The 18543-nt window shown below is 43.7% G+C and overlaps 1 protein-coding gene across 1 annotated transcript in view; it reads left to right on the top strand.

Annotated features, from left to right (window-relative positions):
* The window catches only part of LOC103365758 (leucine-rich repeat and fibronectin type III domain-containing protein 1-like protein), a 97777-nt gene that overhangs the window by 54417 nt on the left and 24817 nt on the right, over positions 1-18543 (top strand). The window contains exons 5-7 of the mRNA XM_008293289.1: positions 1-228; positions 6426-6638; positions 7974-8284. The exon at positions 1-228 is cut by the window's left edge and continues 12 nt beyond it. Of these exons, the coding sequence (XP_008291511.1) occupies positions 1-228; positions 6426-6638; positions 7974-8284 (752 nt within the window). The remainder of the gene's footprint in view (positions 229-6425; positions 6639-7973; positions 8285-18543) is intronic.

Below are 18543 nucleotides of genomic sequence, written 5' to 3'. Positions count from 1 at the left end.
TCCAACAAGCTGAAGAAGATCCCTCCGGACCCGCTGTTCCTCAGGATCCCCGTCTACGCCAAGATGAAGGGTTCTCCTCTGACGGCGCTGGTCCTGAGCTTCGGAGGAAACCCGCTGCACTGCAACTGTGAGCTGGTGTGGCTGCGCCGGCTGACCAGAGAGGACGACCTGGAGACCTGCGCCTCCCCCAAGGACCTGGCCGGGAAGTACTTCTGGACCATCAAAGAGGTCGGTGGGCCGAGCCGTGTCCCGTCATCACCCAACAGGAAGTCTGTCAGGGATGGAATATGACAGACTGTTGGAAAGGAGCCTGATCAATAAATACATCATATAAATAAATCATCAATAGCAGCTACAGGGAGGTAGAGCAGGACGATGAATAATCTGAAAAAAATGTTTTAATTCTGCAGATATTTGCAAATATTTAAAGGACAATGTGTTTATTAAGAATTAAAATTACTAAATAACTTTTCTAAATGTCTAGATGGTTAAATTAAATTATACTGACTGTATTTAAATCAGCTAAAAATAAATAAAAACAGCATCATTGTGCAAATATTTTACATTATCTGTGTGTTTTGGAATGATCTAATTAATGTTATTATTATTAAAAAATAGTGTCATTTAAATGATAAAATAAAAAGTAAATATAAATAAATTAACAGCTTTTTTAAAATAGAATTTCCATTTTGTAAAATTACAAAAAATAAATTAAATTAAAGTTTTTGAAAAATAAATAAACAGGACAGAACTGTTAATAAATATTCACATCTAAAATCTAATTTAATTTTTTATTTTTTTTAAAGACAATTTGTTGTTGCACATTATGTTCTGCAGCATTTAAATCCACTAATTGTTAAATTACAAATATTAGCTCTAGCTGGAATTAAATTGTATTTTTATTAACTAATTTACAGATATTTGGTCAAATCATAAAAATATATATTAATTTGCATGTTAACCAGAAAAATAATGATCTGCACATAATGTCAAAAATTAAATATCACTTTTATTTACGATAATATATATATATATGCTTGTTTTTTTTGTTACTGTGAGCCCATAAAATTAGTTTTACTGTGTTTAAATCAACCAATACGTCTTTATTTTACAGATATTTGCTGCTATTTCCACAGTTTTTACCATTTTTGAACATCACAGTAATCAAATGTTTTCTTTCGACACATATTTGAGTATTTTTGTGGGTTTTTTATATTAAATATTAATCTGTAGCGTTTCATTTACTCAATGCAGGACAGATTTTGCTCACAAGTTTAACATTATTCACTAAAATCTTCAGTGTTCTTGCTGTTTCTTTGCAGCCTCATGTGACTGATGTCGATCTGACGTCCTGAAGGTTCAGTTTAACCGTTTATCCGTAAAAAGCAGCAGAGATCTGAGTCATCATGCGGAGTTACAACCCGTCGATCGCTGGATCCGCCCTCGGCGAGCTCTTTTCTGTCATCATGCTCCAAACTTGGCGGCGAAATGAGATTTTCTGGCGTGTTAACTCCGGCCCTCCGCGGATATATAATCAGTTTGTTCCTCAAGGACACATGATCCGGCAGATGGTCGGCGTCACGGAGGACCGAACCTTCTGCTCCGAGTGTGAAAGAGTTTGAAATGCAAAAGATGCATCGGAACCGTTTGGCTCCGCCGAAGGTCTCGCGTTGCAGCAGAAATATCGGCTTTATCGAGCGGCGGCGATGATGAAGCGCGCGGTGGAATTAAGCCACGAGAGGAAGGACTGGAGCAGCTGTGGTCCAGCGTTTAGCCTTTAGCCGCGCACGCAGCGCTTTATTGGTCTATTTAACAAGGAAAGTGCACATTAAATAAACATTACTGCAAATGTGGCAGCAAAGCTATTCTTCATCAGAGGTCCCCGGAGACTTGTTACAAAGGCCAGCAAGAATAATAACACCAAAACAGACTCTTTTTTTAAATAAAATATGAGCGTGCAGGGAGATAGGAGAAGTTTAACCCGTCGCTGCTCGACGCCGCTCGCTTCCAGCACCGGTGTGTTGAGTAGACGTTTCCCCGAGTGGAATAAAAAGCCTTATTTTGGGGCTTCAGGTTGTTAAAACCCTAAAGTTCCCTCGATCGGCTGTTCTGCTTCTCTGTAATGTATTTATAGACGTCTAATAAAACACCTTTAGCAGCACCGACGGGCGGTGAGGGAAGTTTTGGAGCCTGGAGTTTGGAATTTGCTTCGTCATCCTGGTTAGCTGTTGGTGATGTCAGAGAGGAAGAGGCGCGCTATTGGACGAGAACATCGAGAAAACAGACAATAAAAAGGCTCTTTGTGCATTGAATCCTGACCAGCATGTAGACGAGGATTTTTCTCTCCCAAAGTCGATAAAAAATATAAACCTTATTTTATTCTGAAAGGGACCAAAAACTACAAAAAAAACATCACGTTGTCCTGAAGGAGACTAGAAACAAACAGATGAGACCATAAACTTATTAGGAAGATGTTTACTGCGATTACAAACCAGGTGAGACGCTGGTTCATTTCCTCATAGACTTCTATTGAATCAAGAGTCGCCCCCTGCTGGCTGTTAGACAGAATGCAGGCTGGACGCAGTCTACTGTGTTTAACTAACAAAGAAGGAAGAAGACCTGCAAAATAGTTAAATTTCAAGCCATCAATAGACTACAATAGAACAGTTTTTTTTAGCCTGGGACAAAATGAGCCTCGTTAGTTTTTGCACAAGTTTCATTTTAACCAATCTTTTCGACAGTGTTTCAATATTTTGATAAGCGGATGATGTCATGGTTAATTGTTTATTTGCCGTTATTAATTTAGCAAAGAAGGAATATGCTAACCGACGAGGCAGACGAGTGCAGACCAGCTGCAGTACCTGGTTGTTCCACCAGGTGGAGCCTCTCACTGTTTAATCCTGTGGAGACCAGAGGAGGCGTCACTCAGACTACAGCTCATGGTGGCAGCAGAGAGCATTGTGGGAGTTCAGCAGCAACAAACAGAGACTCTGAGGAGGTTCAGGACCTCCGACTGGAGACGACGTTCTGCTAGAACAGCGTTAGCGCTGCTTAGCGCCCTGTTTATGCTGCTAAAGTCGTGTGTTTGTGGAATAACATCTGCTGTAGTATAAGAAACGATAAGACTTTATTAATCCCACTGTGGGGAAATGTGCAGCGTTACAGCAGCAAAGGGATCAGTGCAAACATTTAAGAAACATCAGCGGAAAAATAAATGAAAACAAACTAAAACACATATAGTTCAGATTTTTCAAACATAACACTGCATGTATCAGTGGGGAGTCTTTTATTAGTAGAAATACTGATAGAGAAGTAATAATACTGCACAGTAGAACAATACTGACCTGGCACAGGTAGAAATACTGATACTGCAGTAAATTAATGAATAACTGATTCTTGGTTGCTGCCAGTGAAAGGTTAAGAAAACCTTTAAATCCCTTATCGCCTCCACTCTGTAAAAGCCAGAAGCCGCATTAAAGAAGGTCTGCTGGAGACGAGCTGCAGGTAGATAGCGTGGAAGTAAAGGTTGAAGGAAGCGCCGCGAGGCCTGATCTGGGCCCAAACACCTGCTGGGAGCTACGCCGATACACGCCGAGATAAAAACTGAATTAAGCGTCTCAAGATGCCGTTACCTGGTGATGCAAAGGGCCTCGTCTCACCTGGAGATCCAGCAGAGCCGACCCCCGATAAGCGTGGGCGCGGCGGCGGCGATAAAGGCGGGATTAATTGGTATCATCCTAAAGAGGAAGACGTGCAGACCTTTGCCTCACCTCCCGTAATGGCGCTGAACCTCCCTCAGAGAGGTGCTGTAGGATGGCTATAAGAGGATTAGCCTTGTGAAGAGGTCGATCCGCGGACCTCCGTGTCACTCAAGTGCATATTAATACTCGGGGAGTTAATAGCCTCGTTCACACTGCAAGGACGACAGAGTCTTCTGTCGGAGGTCAGGCGCGAGCCGGGGAGGGAGTTCCTGCTTCCAGATCGATGACGGATGCCGCCCTGCTCGTACACTCCAGATAAGATGGAAACTTCATCGATTCTGTCCGTGGAAAAGTTTGTTACAGCAGCTAAAACCAGCAGCAAACATCTAAGACTGAACGGGAAACGGTTCTGGTACTAAAATGCAATCTGAGCGAGCTGCTTGTGATATGCAAAGTATACAACCTGGAGAATGAGACAGAAGTTATTAAGGAAGCTCTTGTGGAAGATATTGCTCATAAAAAAAAGACATCAAAAGAAATGTTGTGCCCAGAAAGCAGGAAAGCAATAAGGCAGGAGTGCGACACAATGCTGAAATAAAATGAACAAAATGAAGCTAAAACAGAAGCGTATATAGTTATACTGAGGTAACGTCACACATGAGAACCAAACAATGCACCTGAAATAAATAAAACACTGAACGTGACGTGTGCAAAAGATGTATAAAAATCTAATGGTATTCAGAGTATGCAGGCTACACAACATGCAGCGAGCAAGTATGGGGTAAAAATCTGTACAATGTCCATTAAAACCTGTGATGCAAAAACAAATATCCAGCGTGTAAACGTACAGCTTGTCTTGAGAACATGAGCTCTCATCGGAGGTCATGAACCTCCTCAGAGTCTCTGTTCATTGCTTCCACGATGCTCTCTGCTGCCACCATGAGCTGTAGTCTGAGTGACGCCTCCTCTGGTCTCTACAGGGTTAAACAGTGAGAGGCTCCACCTGGTGGAACAACCAGGTACTGCAGCTAAACTAAAAAACTTGACTAAAATTACTTGACACTTTCTAGAACGACTCAAAATTGATCTAAAATCCTCAAAACTTGTTCATATTTTCTCGGAATTGAATTGTCCACAAAAAAAAAGTTTTGAAAATGACTAAAGTTTTTTCTGAAACTACTTTAACTTCGTCCAAAATTACTTCGGAGTTGTCCAAAATGATTCGAAACTTGTCCAAAACACATTGACACTTGCTAGCTAAACTCCCACAATGCTCTCTGCTCCCACCATGAGCTGTAGTCTGAGTGACGCCCCCTCTGGTCTCCTAAACAGGAAGAGGCTCCACCTGGTGGAACAACCAGGTACTGCAATTGGTCTACGGTACATTTACTGACATGCACGACCTTCTTCTTCTGCCTTTTCTTGCCTATGTGCACACTAAGATACCAACATAAAGTAGAGAAATATCTACATCAGCATACGAGGCAGTTTCTATATGCATGTGGGAATAAACGTGTTCACCTGAAGGCTCTTAATTCAGGCTGATTGATGTACTTTGTGCATAAAACAACTGAATTAGATCATTTATTGAGGGATTTGTAACGTATAGAGAACATGCAGAATGCAAAGATGTGAAAAAATGTTCGATGTTAATTATTATCTGTGATGCAAGAACAGATAAACAACGTCCAACAAGGCTTCTTTACATCCAGTGTGCAAACCTCCAACTCATCCTGAGAACATGAAACCTGGCAGGAGGTCATAAACATCCACAGAAGTCTCTGTCAATGCTCGGCTCTACAGCTAAAAAATAATACTTCTGGCATATCTAAGATCTCAGCATGAAGCACAAACACAAAGTAAACACGAGTCCCGCTGAAGGTCTCAGGTTTATATGTAGTGTATCGTGTTGATCATGTCTAGTGTGAAAAACAAATATCTGCTATGCAAAGAGGATTACTGGTGTCTCAGCCTAAATGTCAGCTCAACACGCAGCAGAACCACGTGTAGCATCCGGACCGGCGCCGCTGTAGCTCCAGCTCACCAGTAAACACTTGTGGCCCTGAAGGCTTCACTTTCAGCCTCATTTCTGCATAAAAACCGCCTGAGTCAGACCTCAAACTGTTCCTCCTCCACCTCCTCCACGTCCTCCTGCTTTCACACCTCCACGTCGGGGAGCAGCCCTGTTCAATCACAGCCTGTTACCCCCAGCTTCACGGGGGCAGTCGAGGGTCAGGCCGTAATACGGGACTGAGAGGCTCTCGTGGTTTATTTGAAGCTGCAGCCCAGCGGCCATCAGGTCGGCAATCATCTCTGCTGGTAACGAGACCCGAGAAAGGACCCAGAGAAAGGAGGGCTGGGAGGCACACAGGAATGATGAGTAAGCCTGGATAAGCCCCGGCCGGCCCCGCTCGGCCTCGCCGTAAGACTCCGCCGGGGTTTTGGGCGGCTTTACGCGGGCTTAGGTGCCAGTGGGTGGGTTTTAAATAATGCAAGGGCTGAAAAACTCTGAGATCACTTAATCTTCATGTGCAAACAAGCGAACTCCTTGTGAGGAGAGTGGAGGCGCTGCTGGTTAGCTAGTCAGAGCAGAGACGCTGCAGGAGATAAAGCACACGTCTGGACTTTTATCCGTTCTGAAGCCAGCTGTTATCTCGCTGCACTTTCTCATGTATGTATGTCGTAAAACTTCCTCATGTTGACCCGTCTGGTCCGGTCCAACAGGAGGAGTTCGTGTGCGAGCCGCCGATGATAACGCGCCACACCTCCAAGATGTTCGTGATGGAGGGCCAGGAGGTCAGTCTGCGCTGCAAGTCCATCGGAGACCCCGAGCCGTCCACCCACTGGGTCAGCCCGGACGGGAAGCTGATCGGGAACACGTCCAGAACCGTCTGCTACGAGAACGGGTCGCTGGACATCCTGAAGGCGTCGGTCAAGGTAAAGACGCAGCTTCATGACACCTGGATGACCTGACGTCTCAGCAAATAGACTGAAACACTAACAAGGTGCAACATCAGGAGCTGAAAGTGAAGAACATGAACTGGTTCTGCCTCGTAACTCGTTTAGAACTTTGTTTAATTCCTACGTTTAGTGCACGATAACGAGACTTTAACGGTTTGATTGCAGGACCAGCCCCAGTCTGTTCCTGAGCAGGACCATCATTATTATTATTTAAAGATGTCTTTATGGGAACTTCTGTTACAGTCAGAGAAGTTTCTGAGTTTTACATTCGCCTCAAAACACAGAAAGACGAGCAGCTGAGCTACGTCCAGTTTAACGATAAGAAACTTGGTCACAATGATGAGAAACGGTGACATGCAAAGTAAATAACAGCAGAAAAGAAAAAGTTTTTTTAAAGCTGAGGCAAACACAGCCAACTTATTTCACACAATGTGACCTGCTGTGGAAGAAAAAACTGTTTACTGGCCCGTTAACCATATATAGGTTCACCTTAATACTGCAGTACTGGTACTGATCTTATTCCTCATGTTATGTAGCACAGCTGCTGTTAGACTTATATTGTTATTTGTGCTGCTGTTTTTGCACCACTTTACATTTTCTGCTCAGATGTGTCAATTCTTGTATATATTTGTTGTCTCATTTTATTCTTTATTATTAGAATTAATTTTTTTTAATTTTTTCCCATAGTTATTTTAGGTTTTTTGTTGTTATTATTTAATTTATTTAATTTTTTTCTATAGTTATTTTACTTTATTTTTATTTATTTATTTATTATTTTTAATTTTTTCTATAGTAATTTTACTTTATTTTTAAATTATTATTATTTAATTTATTTAATTTTTTTCTATAGTTATTTTACTTTATTTTTTATTTTCCTATTTCTATTATTCTCATGTTGCTCATTCCCAGGGCGACACCAACAGCTGAACCAAACTCTGTGTGTGTCGTGTCCGTGCTTGGCTGGTAAAGCTGGTTCTGGTTCTGATTACAGTATAAATGATGATGTGTTGTTGCTGCTCGCTACCAGAACTACTTAGTTAGTCGCTAGTTGAGCGTCTGAAGTGGATTTGAACTTAGTGGGAGTTTAGCTGGTTAAGAGGCACCATGACAGAGACTGATGTTCTGCTCTGGAGTTAGAGAAGAAGATCGTCGTTATTTTCCTCCTGGAAACATCTGTTAGCTAGCTGATGCTAACAATGTTATTATTAGCAAAGAATTCAACCTGCCAGCTGCTGTTTTAGCCAATTAAGCATAAAAATGTTGATCAAAGCAGGTTTTGTGGGTAAAATGCTGCTTTTCCGTGTTTTCTAGGATTCTGGGAAGTTCACCTGCATCGCCTCCAACGCCGCCGGAGAGGCCACGGCTCCCGTCGAGCTGGTCGTCAACCCGTCGCCGCACTTCGACCCGAAGCTGGACCCCGACCCGGGGCCGTCGGACATCCCCACCTCCATCAAGTCCAACGTCAGCGGCGGCCAGGCCCGGTCCGACCAGCAGAGGGTCAGCGTGTCCGAGCTGACGTCCAGCTCCGCCACCATCCGGTGGCCGCCACAGAACCACATCCCGGGAGTCCGCATGTACCAGATCCAGTACAACAGCTCCACCGACGACATCCTCATTTACAGGTAGGACCGGGTGGGTGGGTTCTGTGGTTCTGATGCAATAACTTCCTCCAGAAGCAGGTCTGAAATGAAAACTCCTCGCTCAGAAACCCTGCATTAGACTCCACATTATGTAGCAGCGCGTCGCCGGTAAATCAGGAAGATGGATGTTCGTTAAACATTCCTCATTTCCTCTCAGCTGTGCTCTGATTGTTCATCTGCTCGTGGACGCCGACGGGTCTGATTATCCGCCTGAAACTGTAAATAAGGAGAGTTATCGAGAGGAAAACGGCGTCGGATGAGGATGGAAGAACTCCCTGATGAGTCTTTTAGGTTTCCTGCAAACAGCTGGAGTTCATCTTTAGCAGGTCAGATTGTTTCAGTGGAATTAGATCAGAGGCAAAACAGCACAAGAGTTCTGGTTGAAACGAACGTCATCCGGTTGGTTTTTAGTCTGTTCTTGGCTGCAGGTTTACTGTTTGCAGCAAGTTTGTGCATCGTTTAAAAACTGGTGAAAATATAGCAGGAGACCAGAAAAGACGCTCTGGTTGGTTTTATTTATGTATTTATACATTTCAGATGCAAGAAAACAAAGATCCTGACAGAACAGAAGCAGGTGGATTCCTCCGGTTCCAACAAGGTTTCTGGTTAAATGTGTAAAAAAATGGACTTTAAACAGTTGGTTTTTAGTCCTGGTTTTAGCTGCAGCTTTGCAGCAAGTTCATGCACTGTTTAAAAAATGGTGAAAATCTGGTCGCAGATGAGAAAAGACTAGATTGAGACGCTCTGGTTGGTTCTGTTGTCAGATGCAAAAACCCAAAACCCCCCGACAGTAAACGGAGGCAGTTTCGTGGCTTTTTGCAGCTGTTCCGGTTGTTTGGAAGCGATCTGGATCCAGGCAACAGGTACTCGACGCTCCTCTCGCCTTCACTCTTCTAAATAAACCCACTCCTTCCTCTTGCCGGCGCCGAGCAGTCCGGCCTCGAGCAAACATCTGTTAATGAAAACCTTCAGTGTTCTGGCGACGGTCCTGGCGGAGCGGAGACGGGCCTCGGCGGGGCTGGGCCGGCAGACAGGTGGAAAACAGAAGAATGTGATAATGGAAGACGGGTTGGAGGCCGACGGGTCCTGCTGGGAAATCAGGACGACGGCGGCGAGGAGGCCGTAAAACCCGGAGAAAGGAGCCGAGGAGGCGTAAAAACTAAAGAGCGGGGCGAAACGGAACATTAGGATTAATGTGAAGCAATAGTCTGGTGTTTGTCTGGAGGGGCGAGCCGGAGCAGAACCCATAAATACGAGCGCTTACCGTCGCAGCGGCGCCTCCGTGGACGTGCCGCGTGTTCCCGAGGAGGTAAATGAGCAGAAAGCCTCCCGTCCAGCAGCCCCGTGGCCTGATTAGCGGCGGCTTAATCACCAGATGTGGATTTTGGAGCGAGCTGTTGGGCCTCGAGTGCAGACCCTCCATCGGCCCGCCGACCGCCGCCGTCACCTAGCAACGCCCTCCAGGACGCATAATTGAGTGTTATTATGGCGCATTTGGAGCGCCGACAGACGACAGTTTGGAAGGCGTCCACAGGCCTTAATTCTCATTTTAACCTCGGCCCGGCGGTGACCGCTCTCTGGCGCTCTGGTGCTTCATCTGTGGGCCGACGTCCTCAGACCTCCTCGGCTTCATGCAGCCATCATGTGGAGCTTTAATCACCTCCACACGCTGCATGGACTCCTGCTAAGGCGTCCTCCTCCCAACGCTGCACAGGTCAGGAGGTGACAGAACGACCGGTTTGCATTGAAACCCGACGTCTTCTAGCAGCGAAATTTAACGGTTTTGTTGGGTTCAGGGGCAAAAACGACAAGTTTTAGGGATTAAATTCCAACTAAATTAAACTTGATCTTCGTTTTTATGTTGAAAAAAACACATTTAGGATCAAAGTCATGACCTGAATCGTGCAGTGATTCCAGTTAAACACTCAAATCAAATCAAACGCCGTCCGCAATTCATGAATCTCCTCCGTTGTTTTGAAACCCACAAAATAATTCATATAACTGGAAGGAGAACAAGTCGTAGCCGCAATTTACAAGTTCAAAAGTCGTAAATTAGGGGAAAGTCAGAGCCAGGTTAAAGAAAATGATGCTGGAACTCGACCCGTCCATCCACCCCGACCTCCTCCGCCTGCTGCTTCCTGCTTCGTTTAAACCACGTCTAGATGTAGTTTGTCATTTAAGCCTTTTAGGGTATTTTATTCCATAGTTATGGAGGTTTTTACAGCTACAGCATCACAAAAACGACAAAAGTGTTTTCAGTCGATGACAAAAAGTTTTTTCATTTAAATATAATCAACTATTACAGACTTTTTTTCTTATCTGAGTTAATTTAAGTTTAATTTCCTTTCATCCCCAGCGACCCAGTTTTGTCATTTACTAAAACAGAAAGTTCTTTAATCGTCTCGGGTCGGAGATAAGAGCAGCTTCGTCTTGTTTCCCGTTTTCCAGCCCGATCGGCGTGAAGCCGACAGACACCTGAGCTGCACAGGTGTTGTTTGTTTCCTGCTTCCTGTGTGTTTACCGCCGGTTCTGTTGGGCTTCCTCTCCTCCAACGTTCCCGCCACCTCTTTCGGCCCGGAGGCTCGTTCTTCTGTTTTATAGGTCAACAGTTTGATTGCGCAGCTCGGCAGTGAAGATCGGAGTTCAGGCGGTGAAACAAAATTGTTCTGGCGCCGGCTGTGGTTCCCTTGAGGCCGGAGTTCAGAACCTGCAGAGGTCCAGGCTGGAAAGGAACCCGGAGAACCGCCTGGAGAACGGATTATTAACGTAGAGAAACGAAGCAGCGAGAAGACGACGTTCTCTCAGTTATGATCCAGAACCATTACCTCATGTTACCCACAAGGTCCAGTAATGTTCTAATCTAGTGGTAGAGAACGTTCTCAGGATGTCAGACGATGTTTATAAAACGTTCCAGCACTTCAATGTATTAACAACACTGAGCCAGTTCTCTATTGTTCTCTATTTAACGTTCCCACAACGTTCCGTAGCGTTACATGAGAAGCGTCAGTCCCTCCTAAAGTTCTAATCTGATGTTTAAGGAACGTATCGAGCATGTTCCTAAATCCAAATCTTGTGAACTCAGCTGAGAACGTTCGGAGGATGTTCCGTGATAAAGTGACGACGTTCCCAATGCAGCGTTTGTTTAATGTTTTCCAGGCGTTATCGAGGCCTCGGATGATCGTATGAAACGTTCCTGTGATATGAAATAACGAAGCCGGAACCTTTTGTCTTTTTGTCGAGGGAACGCGTCACAGAACGTTCTTCTGTGGAACAGTTCTACCACGACAACAAAGGAGGAACGTTCTCATCCTGAAGCCTTGAGAACGTCTGGAGACCGTTTTCTGAGTGTTGGGTTGAGAACGTTCCTCCTCTGTTATCGTCCTGTAAGTTCTGCAAAGTTCTTCTAAAGTTCTTTTTGAAGACTGGATAAAGTTCTCTAGGAACGTTTTCCAAATGTTGCATTGGGAACGTCCTTCCTTCGTTGTTATTTAACATTGTGGGAACGTTTTATCGAAAAACGTTCTCAACAGCAACATTCCCTAAACTTCTTCAGAACGTTTTTTCCCACTTTGTTGATGTTCCTATTTACTGGAACGTTTTTTTTAAGAGCACATTCTGTCTTCTGAAGCTTTGAAAACATCTAGAAAACATTTTTTAATTGTTGGTTCTGTCTTTGTTTCCGTAATCTGACAACATCTTTTAAACGTTCCGTCTTCGTTCACTTGTAACCTCACGGGAACATTATGAGAAACTATAAATATCTTCATTATTTAGACATCAGATTAAAATGTTGTCTGTGGAACATGATTAGATCACGTTACTGTTGCGCTCCCTGCTCGCCGTCTGTTTCCTGTTTCCCTCCTACCAGAATAAAAGCCCCGGTTTGCTCTCAGAGTGGAGGCAGGCTGTTGGACTCTCTGCGTTCTCCGGCTGAGCTGTCGTGTTCTCCGACGCCCACCGATTCCGCTCCGCCTCCACAGTCTGGCCTCGCCGAGCTGCTCTCGGCTGCTCTTCACTTCCATCGTAGCCGCGATCGCTTCACGCCAGAGGAGACGAGATTAAATAAAACTAGACCAATAAAATAAGACTCCTATTATTAAACGATATAGAAATAAAATCTAGAACTTTGAAAAACAGACAAAGAAATGATTTTAAAAAATAAACAGTATAATAGAAAGACTGAAATTTGTAAAATAAATAAAATAAAATATGTAAAACAGGTGAATAAACACAGAACTTGATAAATAAAATAAGTTAGATAAATAAATAAAATACCTCTTATAAAAAGATATAGAAATAAAATCAAGAATTTTAAAAACAGAAGAAGAAATGATAAAAAAAAATAAACAATATAATAAAAACGACTAAAATATGTACAACAGGTGAATAAATACAGAACTCGATGAATAAAATAAGTTTATTGTTTGTGTTACTCTATCTGAAAAAACTGGCGTAAAGAAAGTAATAATAATAATAATAATAATAATAATAATAATAATAATAATAATAACAATAAACAGAGCCTACATGGAGCCGTCACGGTGGCCATCTTGGATCTGTTTCATATTGTGTTGAATCTCCATCGACTCTCGGCTTCATAAGACTCTCTAATGCTTCAGTCTAAGCTCGTTTTCATTTGCACATTTCTGTATCTCTCTTCTATATTCTTGTAAATGTTGTTGACTGTCTTCTATAATATATTTTCCATATCTTTATTCTATTTTACCTTTATTTTATACCCTCATACCTGTGTTGTCTTATTGCTTTGTTGACCCTTTGTTGAACCGTCGTGCTGCTGGAACACCTGAACTTCCCTCTGGGGATGAATAACGTCAGTCTAATCTATAAATACGACAAGCTGAGCACATTTCCAGCTCGTTCGTCCGACCACTTCCTCTTTAAGCAGCTGAATCTCTGCAGTCGGCTGACGACTCGTTTTGTTCTGGTGAACCTGCAGCCTCAGCGAAACCATTGATTCCTGAACACCTCTGAGCCTCTGTGAAGCCGCCTCCTCATTAGGAGCTGCCCTCCTCCCTTTCATTCGTCCGGCCTGATTGTGCTCAGCCCTGCTCTGACCTTTATCTCTCTGCTGCTCGCCGGCCGGCTGCACATCCCGGCAGCAGCGTTAAGCAGGCTGCCGTCGAGGGCCTTGTTCCTTCGTTTCCCCGCCGGCGGGTCCCTGCAGGCCTCGGCCTCGCAGCGCCGTGACAAATGGGCCGCGGAAAATTCCAGAAGTTCAGCGGAAACTCGGCGACCGTCGCAGCCGTTATCAGCGGCGCTGCAGCCGCCGGGGAGCGACGGCTCGGCCCAGCAAATTATGCATCGCAGATGAAACGGGTCCCTCGGCTTTTACACTTCCACTTTTTTTCTTAATTTCAACGGTTATAAAAAATCCAAAGCGTTCTGGCTTCGATTCACACGTGAAATGCGTCACGGTCCGGTTTGGTGCAGAAATAAGAAGAACAGGCTCCTCAGACACAACCTGCATCAGGAAACCAGGAAGTTAAACCATCTAAGAGCTCTGCTTTCGTTCTCGTCGTTCCTGTCCAGCAGCAGAGCAAAGCCGCTGGATAGGTCTGCACTACCGCCCGGTTCTGCAGGAGAACCGACCCGGTTCCTCCCAGATGCTGCTGCTGTTCCGGGTCTGCAGGGATCGACTTCCAGCAGCAGCAGGAAATGAATCTACCGATTGTTCCCGCTTTAATATTCAGAACCGAAGCCTTCACGTGTAGCATGAGTTTGTGTGCACGAGCTTCTTAATCACCATCCAGCCGGAGGAAAGATTAAAGAGGAGAAGGAGGGAAGATAGCAGGAGGAGATGGAGGAAGGATGGAGGAAGAATGAAGGAAGGATGGAGGATGGATGGAGGAAGGATAGAGGAAAGATGGAGGATGGATGGAGGAAAGATGGAGGATGGATGGAGGAAAGATGAAGGAAAGATGGAGGAAGGATGGAGGAAAGATGGAGGAAGGCTGGAGGAAAGATGGAGGAAGGATGGAGGAAAGATGGAGGAAGGCTGGAGGAAAGATGGAGGAAAGATGGAGGGAGGATGGAGGAGGTAGTTAGAAAATTTGCTATTTTAGAAAATTTTGCAGTTTTTTTTAAATGACAGAACAAAGTGTTAATTTACATGTCGACTATTTAGAAAAAGTAAATTATATCTACATGAAAAATCTGTATTTTTTGAAACAGTGGAAACGGACACAGTTTATCTGTCATAAAATCAGATCATTATTATTATTTTACAGATATGTGCTGGTGTTTTTATAGTTTTTGGACATGACAGGGCCCCACTGGGTTCCCAAGTCGCTGTTTTAGTGTTTTTCTGTCGACGTTCTGACAGATTTGAATCAGATGGAAGTGAGGGAGGAAGGAGGGTCTGAGCAGCAGATCGTATTCTGCTGAGGCGACCAGGCGTCAGGTTTCCTTCCTCCTCCATCTTCCTATCGGGGCATCAGACCTTCACAAAGTCACCCCCATGTCGCCTCCTCGGCCTCCGTCAGCTGAATGTCACGTCGTCCCGCCGGGTTAGAAGTCGTCCCGTCCAGGAGGTGACGGCCGGCTTCAGGAAGGTTTCCTGTTCTGCTGCTCAGACTGAAGCAGAAGATATAAGAACAGGAGCTGAGGGTTTAGCTTACATCTCGGGGAATTCCTTCAGTCCAGAGAGAATAGAAACAGGAAGTCAGTGGTCAGAGGAAGACATTTCAGCTCATCACAGCCTCTAAAACCACTAAATTCAGTTTTAAATCAAAACTATTAGAGCTGCAGTGATTTATCAATCAGCTGTTTGATCATCGATTAATCAGCCTGAGTTGATTTTTGAAGCAAAACAAAGATAAAATTCTGTATTTGTAGCTTTAAAATGTTTGACTCTTTAATTATATTCAGTTTTATTTATATCGCGCAAATTAAATTCACAGACAAACGTTACTTTAACCTTTAATTTCTATTTAATTATAGAATTAATACCAGCTAGACGTGCTGAATACTGATCAGGATGAGGGAAGAAATCATCGTGACTCACGGGAAACATTCACAGATTTCACTTTTCGTCATCATTTTTTAATGGGAGTCGATGGAGAGCAGAGTGTGGTGGAGGCAGCCCCTGGTGGCGGCAGGCGGTACTGCACGCTGCTGCGTTTAGTCGAGAAAAATAGAATCGTTTTAGTGGAAAACACAGCAGATGATTAATAGACTTGTGAAGCAAAATAAAGGCTGGATTTAGCAGCTTCTTAAATGTGAATATTTTCTAATTTTGAATCAATAATTTTCACTATTTTGCTGATTTTGAAGGAGAGATTATATCTGACCTGGAAACACCTCAAGATCCTGGAGGAGGAACGTCTAGAGGACGAGTGAACGGAGATGTTTTATAAAGAAAACTGCCTCATGATGTAGAAACGTGATGATTTAGTTCAAACTTGGCAGTGACGTCTCCTTTAATCTTCCTGCTCCGTCGTTTTATTCTCCGTCCACATCAACACAACTGGTTCCAACCTTTAAAAAATGAGCTGAAGTTAAAAACACAGCAGCCAGAAGACCAGAAGAAGCATAAAACCAGCAACAATCAGTATTTTTAGCTGATTTAAACGTGTGATGTTTCTGTTCTTCTGCATCTTTGTGTTTCCGTCCTGACAACAGTCAGACATGTTGCTCATGAACTTCTGTATTTGTTCCAACGTGAAGCTTCAGTTCTTCCTTCGTTCTCCTCCATCCTGAGCTCCTCCTGCTCTCGGCTCCTCTCGTTCTTTCCTTCTTGGTATTCCGAGGACGGCGGCGAGGACGAGCAGAGAAACTCTCCGTCTGACCTTCGTGTCTGAGGTGGAATGATCATCTATATTTCATACGCTGACCTGCACAATCAGCTGTTCACCGTTCACACGTTCTGACAAAACAGGCAGCAGAAGAAGAAGAAGGATGGTTGTTGGAATGAAGCCGTTAAATCCAGATTTAGTTGGAGTTTTGTTAATGTGGAGCTTCCAGGGTTTGGTCATTGATCGCCGCTTCGGATTATTTTATTATTGGATTATTATTAGATCATTATTGGATTATTATTAGATCATTATTGGATTATTATTAGATCATTATTGGACTTGTTGTTCCTTCGGGTTCAGCTCTAATCATGAAGCGACTCTTTCATTTCACTTTCATCCAGAGACACGATTCTGTAGTTGTGTCTGCTGGAAAAGTTAAAAAATAAAACATAAGTTTCAACAGTTTTTATCTGTAATTTTACTGTTATTAGACGGAATTTGACTCTTTTGATAAATCACAGATAATATCCAGTAAAATAACAACAAAAAAACAAAATGCTGCCGTGAATGAATTCAAATCAGCAATAATTATCACTTCTAAAGATATTTGCTGCATTTAAAGGCAAAATTATTACAATTGTTTATATTTGTAGAGAAAAAAAATCTATATATTAAGGAGAGAAAAAGTAGGACATAGAAATGGTTGTTTTACTTATTTTTCCTGTTTTCATTAAATTGAAAATCATTACCAGTAAAATTACAGAAGAAAAAAACAATTAGTTTTTGTTTGTTTTACAAAATGTTACCACTAAATAATAAAATAAATAATCTGTTTTCTGTATTTGAGGGGGAAAATTAATGCATTTAAGTTATTATTATTATTATTTTTAAATAAGCGCTGAAATATGTCCGATGTATTTCTACAGCCCCATTCATACACAAGGCCGTTCAAAGTGCTTCACAAAGGCAAAGACATGATGACGACGGTGATGTTTTACCAGCGTTCAGACCTGAAACGCTTCCTGTGAATAAAGTCAAACGTTCCTGTAGCGACGGTTCAGACTGTCAGCGTTTACTGATGAAGAAACCAACCCTGAACACGGAGCGGTTCATCTAAACGCTAACCTCCGAGGCGGGCTGGACTCGGTGTAAATAGTCCACGTCTACATTATTCACTGTCGGGAAACCTTCAGGTCCCGGTTCCGTCTGGACCCTGCCAGCGCTGGCCGTCATTACGCCGCTGCATTATTCACAGCCCCGAATGGTTCTGACATATTTAAACCGCCGTTATGTGGATCCGTGCTGGTTTTCATTACAGACGATCCTAAGTTGTTCTGCGCCCGGAGCAAGGAGAGCGTCGGGTCGGAGCGCCGACCTTGGATTGGACGCAGCACACATTCACTGATGTCTCAGCAGAGGCAGCGTCTGTACGAGGACAGGAAGTGGGACAGAGTGGGATGGTCCACCGCTGTAGTCTGGGTTAAAGGGAGAGGACAGAGAAAGGAGGGAAAACTACACAAATAACCAATAAAACCAGACAAACAAGACACAAAACACATAAACAGGAGACAAAATGACACAAATGGATGCAAACTAGACACAAATAAATACAAACCAGACAAATGAGACACAAAAATAATGCAAACAAGATCAAAAACAACAAAAACGAGGCACAGAATGAGACACAAAACAACATAAACAGGAGACAAAATGACACAAAACGACGCAAAAAACAAACAAACGAGACATAAAACGACAAAAACAAGACACAGAATGACACAAATAAAACAACAAAACAACACAGAGGACACAAAACTCCTCTGCAGCAACACAACACAACATAAATGACAGAAGCTGAGCTAAACAGCCGTTCCTGTGATGACTGGTGAACGTCAGGCTCCTGATCTGCAGCTTCTGACGTCTAAAGTCACAGAAAGACCCTTAAACAGGTGAATAAGCCCTTAAATGTACCTGAATACTGTTAATAATGATGAAACTGTGAGAATGAAAGAGGCCAGAATCTGTACCGACGTCTTGCCCAACAAAGGAAATCAGAAGTCCACCTTGGAGGAGGTTGGAGGAGCTCAGCAGCAGCAGAGCAGCTCAACATCCACTCTGGTTCATGAATCATTATTTAAAGAGCCGGCTGCTGAGTAAAGTCCCTCCTGGCTGGATTTGTCCTCTGAATGTATTAATTAGAGCTAATTTCTGTCTCTTTGTGCTCTGTGAGCCTCACGGGGAGGAAAGCCTCCGACGCTGTTTGCTGTGTGAAGTTGTGGAGCCGCCGGAGCCTCGGGGCTCCGACACGACTCCACCACGACTCCAACACGACTCCAACACGACTCCAACACTCAGCTTCACCTGCAGCAGTAGCAGCACTGAGCTGTGTTTACTCCGTCTGAGCAGGAAGAGGCAGCCGGAGGCGTCCGCTAACCGATGGCCTGACCGGAGCCCTGCAGCACCGAGAGAAGCCACCGGTCTGGTCTG

This window comes from Stegastes partitus, unplaced genomic scaffold, assembly GCF_000690725.1.
Source record: "Stegastes partitus isolate 25-593 unplaced genomic scaffold, Stegastes_partitus-1.0.2 Scaffold870, whole genome shotgun sequence".
Taxonomy (NCBI): domain Eukaryota; kingdom Metazoa; phylum Chordata; class Actinopteri; family Pomacentridae; genus Stegastes; species Stegastes partitus.
Note: the sequence above shows the minus strand (reverse complement) of the source record. Positions and strands in the feature narration are given on the sequence as shown.